General features: G+C 34.1%; 2 protein-coding genes across 5 annotated transcripts in view; both read right to left on the bottom strand.

Moving 5' to 3' along the window:
• The window catches only part of LOC110093939 (RRP12-like protein), a 35,926-nt gene extending 34,633 nt beyond the window's left edge, over positions 1-1,293 (bottom strand). Inside the window, 1 exon segment of the mRNA XM_028701397.1 lies at positions 846-1,293. Coding sequence (XP_028557230.1) covers positions 846-1,293 — 448 coding nt within the window.
• Positions 1,294-3,245: 1,952 nt separating this feature from the next.
• LOC110093937 overlaps positions 3,246-12,532 on the bottom strand; it is a 65,780-nt gene continuing 56,493 nt past the window's right edge. For all 4 annotated transcript variants that reach the window (XM_028692199.1, XM_020818999.2, XM_020818998.2 and 1 more), the window contains exons 26-27: positions 3,556-3,696; positions 3,246-3,461 (exon numbers count right to left, since the gene is read on the bottom strand). In XM_028692199.1, coding sequence (XP_028548032.1) covers positions 3,369-3,461; positions 3,556-3,696 — 234 coding nt within the window. In that variant the 3' untranslated portion in view covers positions 3,246-3,368. The remainder of the gene's footprint in view (positions 3,462-3,555; positions 3,697-12,532) is intronic.

Raw genomic sequence — 12,532 nt, 5'->3', positions numbered from 1 at the left:
TGCGTTACCACATGAGCTCATACCATCTAAAAACTTATACGCCCAGCAACCAACTCCGAATTCATACAAAAAATAGTATCTTTAACTTCTTCCAACAAAGGAGACTTAGACAGGAAAACATTATTCTCATGAGTAATAAGAAAAGGAATAATATTAGGATCATGAATATTGGTAGGAATGAAATTTTTATTCAAATGATTCTGAAAATGAAGAACCGCAAGGCTAGCAATTTTAGAATCTTCTTCAATAATAGTACCATCAGCACTTTGAATTTTATGAATGCAATTAATATTGCACTTCCTCTTAACTAAAGCATGGAAATATTTAGTATTGTTATCCCCTTCAACAAGATATTTAAAAGCCACTTTCTGCTTCCAAAATAACTTTTCTTGAGCTTGTAACTTAAAAAGCCCATCTTTAGCTTCCCTCAAAAGACAGAAATTAACCTCATAAGGAAATAATTGGCATTGAGATTCCTGGCAAGAAACTTTATCCTTCACAATTAAGATGTTAGTAAAAAGATTCTTAAACACATTATGATTCCACCAGTTCAAAACAAACTTAAGTCTTTTCAGTTTATACCACAGTCTACGCATACCAGATATAGAGTCGTTTGAATGTAAAGGAGCACATCAATTATCTTTAATCACATTCATATAGAGAAATATTATGAATATGGCATAAGTTTTAAACTCTAAGCTTAGAAGAGGGGCAGCCAATACCTTTAACATTCCAAATAATAGCATTAAACATAAAAAACAATTTTACTTCAAAGTGAGAGAACGAGTATTTCTAGAAGTTTGAGTTTGGATGATAATAGCTTTTGGCTTCCGTCCTCTTCCTACCAAGACCCTTAGAAAAACTTGTATCATTATCATCTCTAGCATAACATTTAGCCAAAATGTTCATGTCCTCATTATCAGTAAAAGCATCACTATTGTAATTAGTATTCAAAAGAAAATTACTCTCATTACCCATACCTGAGTGCTCCTTAGTAAATGCCATATCTCTTTCCTCATAGAAAACATCACCTGCCATATAAGTTTTATTGCGAACCTCAACATCCCTTATCTTCTCAACCTCAAATTGAGAGAAACTGTGATGAGTAACAATCGCTTGCATCAAATTATTAATCACAACATCCTCCAAGAGAGGAACCACATAAGAAGAAACATTATTTAGCTGAGCCTCAATATTTTGATCAACAACTTTACTAGAAACAATAGTTAAATGGGAGATAGAGTTAGGAATTACTTCCTTACAATTCTCAAGATTAGTAGTATTAGCTTGCATAATATCATCCACCAAAAGAGGAACCACACCAGTAGCCCAGGTTAAAGTAGAAGACACATTTTACTAAGAATTTTGAAACTATACAGCAAATTGAGAGAGATTTGTACAGTGAAATGAATAGCTGAGCCCATTTCAGAGCTCAGATGCATCAGCACTCATGAATAATAGTACTACTAATCCTCTCATTACTGTTAGGGAAATTTACATACATATCATTTTATTTCATGCTATTTACATATCTAACATCCAATACATTAATATTACATGTTTACCACCCATATAAAACTTCAATATCAAATATACCAACCACTCTTATAATTTATTCATACCATTTATACATTCCTATAAACTTTACTATTTCATTCCATGCATTCAAATTTGTTTTATGGGTGGTAGACATTTAATATTAATATTTTGAATGTTAGATATGTAAATAGCATAAAATAAAGTGGTAATCAAATGGTATTATGATATGTAAACATTATAAGAAAGAAGTGTTGAATTTCTAAGAGTTATTAAGGGATTTCTTATGGAGTTTCTTTACCTAAGCTGAAAGGACTGCTCAGCATATTAATGATTATAATTTCAATATTATACGTAATTAAAGGAGAAAGATGAATATTAATTAAATTAATTTACCTCATCTATGCTCAAATTAATTAATAAAGCCAAAATTTTACACTTACATCGGAATGCTTGATCATCAGCTGGTGGTGTCAAGTTCTTCACCTTCACAAAACTATGCTTCTTTTCAATTTTCAAAAATAGAAATTTAAAATAATAATAATAATAATAATAATAATAAGCTATTAGTACACTTATGTTTCATTTGGGATATTTTTTATTATTTTTTAAAATTAAATTTTAATATAAATTTTTTTTAACTGAAAATTTTTTAAATTAAGTAGTAGATTTATAAAGTAGTAAAAAAAGTCATTCCAAGCAAAATATTAGGCATTCTTTAGGACAATTTTTTATTGTTTCTTAAAGTAATTTTAAGCTGTTTTAAAAAAAAGTAAGAAATTTATCTCAAATGAAACATTAATTTCCTTTACTAAAGCATGTAAAGAATTTTTTTAATGGGAAATTAGAATCTTATATAGAAATTTAACTAATTTATAAAAATAATGGAAAAAAAAAACTTTAGAACGTCTTATCGTTTTTTAAAACTCCAACTATCTCTTAATATCAACGGAAAAATAAAAAATTAAAAAAGATCAAAATAATTTGATTAAAAATTGGCCAATATGAATATTAAAGCTCTTGAATATAATTTTAGATCGGCGGAATACAAGAATTAATTGACTGTTGCACTCAGCAAAGTAAAATTAAGAGTTTTCAACCTGAAAGTAACTAAATTTTGATAGTTAAATTTGGCTTTTTATTATTTTTTAAAACAGTTTTTAATTAAAAAAAATTAAACTAATTTTTTAACTATAATTTTTTTCAAAAAAATAATAAAAAAACTGTTCCAAATAAAATCTTAATAGCCACCTTTAAATAATGCAATTATAATCTCTTTAAGAAAGAGCAAACCCTTATTTTTTAAAAATAATTATAGAAATTATGACAAATTTAACATTTTTAGATTCATTTATCTTGCCGCCCTGAATAAATGGGTACACATTTTTTTCCCTCAACCCTAAATCTTAACAAATCAAGACTATTATTATAGCAGATAAAATTATAGGACCTATAACAACACCATAGAAAATCATAACTAAAGTTTCGTTTGGGACGACTTTCTTACTGCTTCTTAAAATAGTTTTCTAAAAAAATCCTCTTTAAGAAGCAGAAACAAAGCTATATCAAACAAAACCTAAAGCTAGCCGAAAAGCTTTAAAAAAAGCTCTAATGACCTCTGGCTACAATTATCATGAACAATATTGCTGTAGCATCCATAATCAATAGATAAAGAAACAGAAATTTTCATCAAATGAACATTTTCTTCATTTAAAAAAAAAACCATCAATTTTAGCATAGTCCTTAATAAAAAACTTTTAGCATAAAAATCCTATAGTTTTATTACATATATAAACTAAAAAAAAAAAAAACACTTCCCAGGGCTCCTGAGGTTAAGGATTCTTCACCTGAGGAAGGAATGGTTTCTGCAACATAGTAGTATTCTCAAACATCACTATTCTATGGTTCATTTGATACTCCCGAATCTGCATATAAGCAATTATAATTTTCAAACCATATCTAGAGAGAGAGAGAGAGAGAGAGAGAGAGAGAGAGAGAGTATATATTAAATTAGTTTACCTCTTCTGTACTCAAATTAATAAAGCCAAATTTTTGCACCCACATGGAAAGGCTATGATCATCAGCTGGAAGTATCAAATTCTCCACCTTCATGAAACTAAGAATCTCTTCAATTTTCAAAAACAGAATTTTGAAGAAGCCCTGTATAATGCAAGAAAGGTATTGGCGCAATTAATCTCCTTGTTAACTAATGAAAATGAAAAATATTTCAAGAAAAACGTCAACATAAATAGAAATCATATTAACTTGCAAAAATCACTTTAATTTTAAAAGAAAAACCTATGACTTTAGTCACATTAATTTTAAAAAAAAAATTATGCAAAGATATTCTAATCAACATTTAGTCATAAAGAGTAATTAACTTTTGAATTTATTTTGAAATGAGTGTAATAATACACTGATCTCAAACTAAATATAAAAATGTTAAAAAACATTATGATTATTTTAATCAGCTTATCCTGAGAAAACCTCATTTTTTAAGAAATTATAGAAATGATAACAGTTTTGACTTCATTCATCTAACTCTAAGAAGAAAGTGGCTACACAATTTAAACAAAAAAAAGACCATTTTATAAGAGTAACGCATAACTCTAAAGTACCTATGACAGAAATATAGAATAAAATCTCAACTAAAGCCATCTTAAAAGCTTAAAAATAAGGTTAAAACACACCAATGCTTTAATTATCATCTTAAATATCACTATAGTATCCAAAACCAATTGCCAAAGAAACAAAAAAAAAACATCAAATAAGTAAAAATTGTAAGAAACTCTTAAACAAAATTTGATGATTTATTTTGAAATGAGAACAATTTAAGGCATAATTGATTGCCAATGCATTGCACTCACCTGAAAAAAGTAATGGTCTAAAAGTCCATCCTAACTAATTTTTTATAAGAATTTTTCAATATAATTTTTCTCCATATATTTTGTTTTTGTTTTTTGCTAATGATCTCACGAGACATTTGCAAGAGGTTGTACCCTGGTGTATGCTTTTTATTGATGATATTCTGCTTGTTGATAAGACTAGAGAGGGAGTTGAAGGTAAACTTGAATTATGGAGACCAACCTTAGAGTCTAAAAGATTTCATTATAGTAGATCTAAAACTAAATATATGAAGTGTAATTTAGTAATAATAATTCTAGTGGGGGGACTGTGATTTTGGGTGATCAAGTCATTAATAAAAGTACACATTTTAAATATTTTGGGTCTATTTTTCAGAGCGATGGTGAAATAAATGGAGATATTATTAGTAGAATTCAAGTTGAATGGTTGAAGTAGAGGAATACATCGGCTTGTGTGATAGAAAAGTCCCCCTCAAACTTAAGGGAAAATTCTATAAGATGGGGGCTATACTTGCCATGCTTTATGGTGCAGAATGTTGGCCATTAAAAGAGAAGCATAATATTAAGTTAAGTGTTGCAGAGATGACGATGGTGGATGAGTGGCTTTACTCTTAATGATAAGATACAAAATGAGCATACATGTGAAAAGGTTGGAGTAGCTCTAATGCAAAATAATAGAGAGAGTCACCATAAATGGTTGGTCACATAAAACAACGACTTTCCGATGACCCGGTTATGAAAGTAGATGTATTAGATTTGACTTATGTTAAGAAAGACAGAGGTAAACCTAAAAAAACTAAGTTATAAAATATTAGAAAAGACCTTTCTTTTTTAGATTTAAATGAGAATTTGACTTTTAATAGGGCATAATGGAAAAAAATTGAATTCACCTCCAATAGTGGGATAAAGGCTTGATGTTGATGCATGTATTTTGTTTTTGTTTTTATCAAAGTATTTGTAAAACCTAAGATAGAAAGGCTTTAAAGAAAATGAGGGGTGGAAAAGTCGTTGATCTGATGATATTCTAATAGAGGTGTGGAAATGCCTAGGAGAAGAATAAATTTTTTGGCTTACTAAACATTTTAATATTGTTTTGAGGACTAAAAAAATGTCAGATGAGTAGAGAATAAGTATGTTGATTCCTATTTTTAAGAATAAAGATGATGCATAAGATTGTGTGAATTATAGAGGATTTAAGTTAAAGTATCATACTTTAAAATTTTGGGAGAGAGTTATGGAGCATAAGTTATGATGTGATACTAATGTTTCTCAAAATCAATTTGGATTCATGCTAGGTAGATCTACTATGGAAGCTATATATTAATTTAGAGGTATGATGTAAAAGCATAGAGAGATGTGGGCTCCGAAATTTCAGCCCCAGCCTCCGCCCACTGTGTTTTTTCTTCGGGGGAGTTTTAACGAAATTAAGTTCTAGGGTAAATTTTGAGAAGGCATATGGATTTGTAGATAAGACACTAACCAAATATTTCGCCCTCATTTTGCAAGGACTTTATGATCTGAGTTCTGGTTTCCTATAGGAGCAAGCCCATATAGTTAATGACCCCTCCTGATAATGAGAGAGATCTTTCGATTAAGGCTAGCCGTCAATCAGACATGTAGGAATACGAGTTATCTGGCATATAGTAGCATCATGGGCATAGGTATTGGAGAATTTTGAAGATTTGATATTTAAAAATAAAAATTTCACCATTTTGCACTTAAAGCGGATAGTGGGGGAATTGATGATGGACCCGATCAAGATCCCATGATTCCATTTTCCCAAGCCATCATGGTCCCTGGTCTACTTAGTCAGAGGAGGTAGTCGACCCAACCTGACAGAAGGATCTTTGTCGGCAGCCATGGGTTGTTTCATTCAAGTACCTTGTAGATCCGGGTTGGATATTTATCTAAGGGGACAAATTTGAACCCACCTTAGCTAACAAAGGGCTTTGCGCTCTATCGATTATATCCTATTGATTCATATCTCAAATATTTAATGTCACAAAGGAATTTATTGGCTTTGGCCATAACCGCTATCTCGTGGTGTTATTTGGCGGCAAAATCACTCAGTTCAGAGGGTCCCGGGTCATAACCTTTTATCCTACGGTGTCATTTGACAGCAAAACCGCCGGTTAGAGGACACGTATCACGTCCTTACTAACAGGAGATTTATTTTAGAATGGATCTTAGTGACATTTTTTATTGGGCATTAGCTCTTTGTAAGTTGAAGTATATTTCAATTTGTCCACCCTGACAAACTATTTCGGAGGATGGATGGATCTTGCTTTAAGCATTTAGTGGTTTAGTTCGATTTTAAATATTTGGATTTTGTGATTTTTGGATATTTCTGGGAGCTTGGGTGTCATTTTGGATATTAGAAATTGACATCGGTTGAGATCTGCATTCAACACGGTCATCATCGGGGTGTTTGGGAGCATTTTCATTTTATGGATTATTTAATGAACCTCGTCGATTCTTATTTACCTTCTTAGTAGGATCGAGTTTAATTTATTGAGCAGCACAACATGCCTGGACGTCATGTGTGTTCTCACAACACGCTCGTCGAGGACCATGCGAGTGTTTGGGGGCATTTTATAATTATTTGATGAACCTCGTCGACTCTGATTTACCAGCTTAAGAGGATCGTGTTCAAATTTATTGACCCGCGCAGCATCCCTAGACATCACGTGTGTTCCCACAATACGCTCGTCGGGGCTCATGCAGGTTTATGATTGCATTTACCCCTTGTGTAACTATGTGTATACAAGTTATAATACATTGTGGGGGTATTTTGGACATTCAACGGGTCTTCTACGATGGCTCGTAGAAGTTCATCTTTGTCATAACCTTTTCAGCATTTTCTTGTGGATAATATGTTGGATGCATGACCACTTGCAAGACTCAATAATCTCATCCAACTCAGTGTTCGGAACCTGGTTGAACTGAGATTCACTATATAACGATTTGATAAAGATTTGATCTGTCTCTCTCTCTCTCTTCCCAGAAATTGCATTGAGATCGATAGGCAACTTTTGATGTCCTGTACTCCGAAATCTATGACTACAGCTCCGAACTAATGATTGCAACGATCGAGGGCACTTCGGGTCATCCGATAAAATTATGCAAGACATCCAAAAATAATCGTTGAGTCCTTGAGATAATTAGAATAACATTTGCATTTTCCATTTGCAATTGTGAGTTTAGGCCACCAAGTTTTGCATCAATCTTTAACAGCATGTTTGTCAAATATTGATCATTAACTTTTAATGGGCACGATGTAGTGTGTGTTGACATTCATTTGGATACGCTTAGATGTGTATCATCGTTGTTCTTTGCTGCATGTCAAATCTTTCTGATTGCAACTGACAGGTTGAATATGGGACAGGTCTCCTGCAGTGTCATTGAACCCTTTTACCTGTAGGGGATTGATGTGTATTTTCTTGGGATTCAATCACCATTGATGATAGAGATGTCATTGTATTCCTGTATCCATGCCTCTTGACGAATTCATCGTACGTAGGTTGTATTCATTATCATTATTGCTTGCAAGTTAGTGTGTTGATTTATAAGTCAACCAACATTGGCAGCAAAGAAACTATCTTCTTTGTATGATATGTGATCAACCAGTATTGGAAGCAAAGAAACTATCTTCTTTGTATGATATGTGATCACATCCACTAATAGCTCTCCTTGTAATGCTTTCAACCTTCTTCATATAGACTCGCCATTTATCTGATATGAGCATTGTAAGTTCCACAATGGCTATATACAAGTCAAAGGTTCTACAGCACTACATGACATCAAACTATGCATTCATCTTTCTTATTACTAGTGAGTGAGATGCAAAGCCCAACATGGGGTCCTGGTTGGGTACCCATGCTTTACTCAAACGGGCTTCGCCCACCCACACCCACCCATAGTGACTTTCGGGATGCCATACCCACATATACCCACCCACTTTCCATGCTTTTTGAACACAGTCTGTCATGGAGTGATGGCCTTAAGGCTTGTTGCCCTTTGCTCTGATTGTAAACTTTCAAGCCACATATCAGAATTTACCATAGTCGCAGCGTTGTTAAGTGATGCACACTACATAGTCATGATTGTAGTAATATAAGATATACGGTGATTAGCAATGTAAATCGATTTATCCCCCGATGTTGAGTACCCAACCATACCCACCCACAAGGCCATGGGCGTAACCATACCCCACCCATATCCATTGGGTGTGGGTAGGTACATGGGTGGGTGGTGGTATGGATACCCAATGCAAGGCTATGGTGAGATGTAGGTTTCTTGTTTGTTTATTTGCATTTAAGCTCTTTCGTTGTTGTATCTTCTTGGAGTTGAATTGTTGGTGATGAGAGAAATGACATTGCACTTATCATGTGTCCTTGTGGTCGATGCACTTGTTGTAGTCCTTAGACATTTTGCTCGTAGATGGCATCTAGTTCATAAGGCAGGTCTCCTACGATGATTTGTAGGAGCTTATGTTTGTTGTAGTCCCTTTATATTTGTCCACAAATGACATATGGTGCATATAGTGGATCTCCTATAAGGGATCGTAGGTATTTGCATTTGTTATGTATCTTTTGCCTTTATTTGTAGATAAATTGTTGCATCCACATTGGGGAATGACCACCTTTATTTCATGTATTTATCATCACTGACTATGACATACTAGTCTTCATTAGTCATGAACTAATACCGATCATATTCTTCATGATTTCCTTCAGTGTATTCTACTATTGGACCACTATATCTTCCATATGATTGATACAAATGTCACGACTGATCGTCATTGTTTATGTATGATTTACGATAACTCTTCTATCTGTTCTTGATTTATCATGAGCCCCTTGCATACTACTCAAGTCTCTTGCTATTTGAGTTTGATTTGAATCCATGTTCCTTTTGATCTTTCAAGTCAAGCTCGAATTTGTAAGTCTTTGTCATTTAATTCAAATCAAGCTTCAAATTACTAGAATTCAGTTTAAGGTTGTCATTCACTTAGGTACAAATTACATTCATGTTCAAGTTCTTTGAGTCATTATTCATGTTCAGTTTAAGTTTAACATTCAATTCTCTATTATCCTTTTGAGTTCCTTGTGTCGTTATTTGACTTAAGTTCTTATTGATTATTCATTGTGTTCTAGATAAAGTTCAGTTCAAATGTCACCTGCTATCCTTTTGAGTTCAAGTCGTTATCTTTTTCTAACAAAATTTTGGCAACCTCCCAACGTCTCTCTTGTTTGGGAGAAACTTTAGAAGTCTGGGCCTCTCGCCATGCTAGAGAAAAGCGTGCATGGGTAGTGTCGGGTGACACTGAGGACAAAAATCTTCAATCCCACCATGCCAGAGAAAGGCGTGCATAGGTCTTCGGGCACCTATTTGAAATGCGCAATTTTATATTTGTCCCCGCCTCACCGTAGGCGTCGCACCGAGTTCCCTTCCCACCACACTAGAGAAAAGTGTGCATGGGTAGTTTTCCGGTGCGCTGCTAACGCCAAAAACTGGGTTTTACCCTCCTAGCCGTAGGCGTCGCACCAGTTTCCCTTCCCACCATGCTTGAGAAAAGCATGCATGGGTTGGTTTTTCGACTCGACACGAATGCAGAGAATGGGATTGTGAGTTTAGGACTTATACCTACACGATGGTCGGCGGGGTGGAGGGCACAAAAATCGGCACGAAAAGTTCTTTTTCTTTCTGTCTTTTTTTTTTCTTTTGCATTCTATTTTTTACATTTTCCCTTTCCTTTTTTTTTGTCTCATCTCTCACAAACAAGAGGGATTACCCTTGTTGGTCAGCTTGCGGGCTTGATGGGGTCGGCCTTGGATGCAAATGGATGTAGCGTGTGAGAGAGGAAGAGAGGCGGAAGGCTTTGTGTCTCAATTCGCGTAGGTGGAAGAGCAGAAACAAAGGCCTCAACTCTTTCCTTTTAACGACGCGATAAAGGGTGGGATATCTGCGTATCCTGCTCTGAAGCGACGACATTTGCAGGGAATGGCCATCACAGCAGATAGTGTGGCTTTTTCATGTAATGATTTTAGCTTTGTTTAATGATTTAAGCTTTGTTTTACATATATATTTTTGTCGGCTTTCTCTTGGTTGTAGAGGATAAGGAGGATCGTTATATGATATTTATTGATTTAGGAAAGCATAGGATAAAGTTCCAAGAGAATAGCTATAGAATGTTCTAGAAAAGAAATGAGTTAATAATGCTTATATTCAAGTCATAAGGGATATGTATACATGTGTTGTTGCTTGTGTTCAAACACGAGGTGGTTTGACCAAGTGTTTTCCTATTTATGTTGGATTATATCAAGGATTAGCCTTAAGCCAATATCTTTTTGATTTAGTCATGGATGTTCCCAGACATTTGCAAGAGGTTGTACTTTGGTGTATATTTTTTGTTGATGATATTCTTCTTGTTGATAGAAGAGAGGGAGTTCAAGGTAAACTTAAATTATAGATGTCAACCTTAGAGTCTGAAGGTTTTCATTTGAGTAGATCTAAAACTGAATATATGGAGCATAATTTTAGTAGTAATAGATCCAGTAGAGAGTTTGTGACTTTGGGTGATCAAGTCATTAATAAGAGTATACATTTTAGATATATTGAGTTTATTGTTCAAAGTGATGGTGAAATAGATGGCGATATTATTAGCATAATTCAAGTTGGATGGTTGAAGTGGAGGAATGCATCCGGCTTGTTGTGTGATAGAAAAGTTCCCCTCAAACTTAAGGAAAATTTCTATAAGATGGTGGTGAGTTCTACAATGCTTTATAGTGCAGAATGTTACCATTAGAAGAGAAGCATAATATTAAGTTAAGTGTTGCAGAGATGAGGATGCTTTCAGGTGGATGAGTGCTTTACTCTTAGAGACAAGATATGAAATGAACATATACGTGAAAAGGTTGGAGTAACTCCAATGAAAGATAAGATTAGAGAGAGTCTCCTTAGATGGTTTGGTCATATAAAACAACAGCCTTCCGATAACCCGATTAGGAAAGTAAATGTATTAGATTTGGCTTATGTTAAAAAAGGTAGTGGTAGACATAAAAAGACTTGGTTAGAAAATATTAGAAATGACCTTTCTTTTTTAGATTTAAATGAGAATTTGACTCTCAACAGGACAATTGAGAAAAAGGACTCATGTAGTAGAAGCAAGGCTTGATGTTGTTGTTGTTGTTGTATTCTTTTTTTTTTTTTAAGGCTTGCAGAACTTGCATTAAGAGAAAAAAGTAAAACTAATTACACTTGGAAAGAATGAAAAGCATCACATTCCTCCTTGATAGCAAATAAAAGCAAGGAAGGAATGCTACTAAAAGAAAAGCTATCAAAGAAAAAACTCCTACTACTAGCCATGGTAGCACAAAGGTTGGCTACCTTATTACAATTCCTATGGACATGATTAAAAGCCACTTTATGAAAGTCATTGACAAAAAGAATCTCCTCCAAAGGCCATCTATCCACAATTTGATTATTCTTCTTGAATGAAGCTTGAATGGATCTAATAACATTGAGATTACACTCTCAATAATCACCCCTTTGTACTCAAGCATCCAACTTTTAATATAATCTTTGACCGAGAGAACAGCCTCCATCTCAAGTTTGTTAACGTCTCAATGAATCCTCTTTTCTCCAAAAGCAAGAATAAACCTTCCTTTATGATCTCTAAAAATTCCCCCCACTCCAGCACAATGGGATCTGAACAGTGAAGCATCAATGTTGATTTTCATCCAGTCTTTCGGAGGAGGGCACCAAGACTCATGAGACTCCCAAAGGAGATTGGTTCCCCCAGTTTGAAAGATGAGGACTACATTTAATACTAGCCAACGCCAGAGCATTTGAAGCCGTCACAGAAGAGGGTAATGCTGATTTCCCATGCTTCACACAGTTTCTATTCCTCCAACTTAAGTACACAACAGTGCAGTAAAGCCTTACCATACCAGGCTGACGGTTTGACAATCTCCTCAGCTCCTCTAGACAGCTGTAAATACTTTGAAAAATAAGAAAACCGATGCCCAAACTTTGTATCTATTTTATAACATCCAGCAGGTACTTGCAATTTACCATAATGTGCTCATAGCTTTCAATACTATTACAGCCCCTCACACAGTTTTTATCCA

The sequence above is a fragment of the Dendrobium catenatum genome, unplaced genomic scaffold (genome assembly GCF_001605985.2).
Source record: "Dendrobium catenatum unplaced genomic scaffold, ASM160598v2 fragScaff_scaffold_156, whole genome shotgun sequence".
NCBI classification, from domain to species: Eukaryota; Viridiplantae; Streptophyta; class Magnoliopsida; order Asparagales; family Orchidaceae; genus Dendrobium; species Dendrobium catenatum.
Note: the sequence above shows the minus strand (reverse complement) of the source record. Positions and strands in the feature narration are given on the sequence as shown.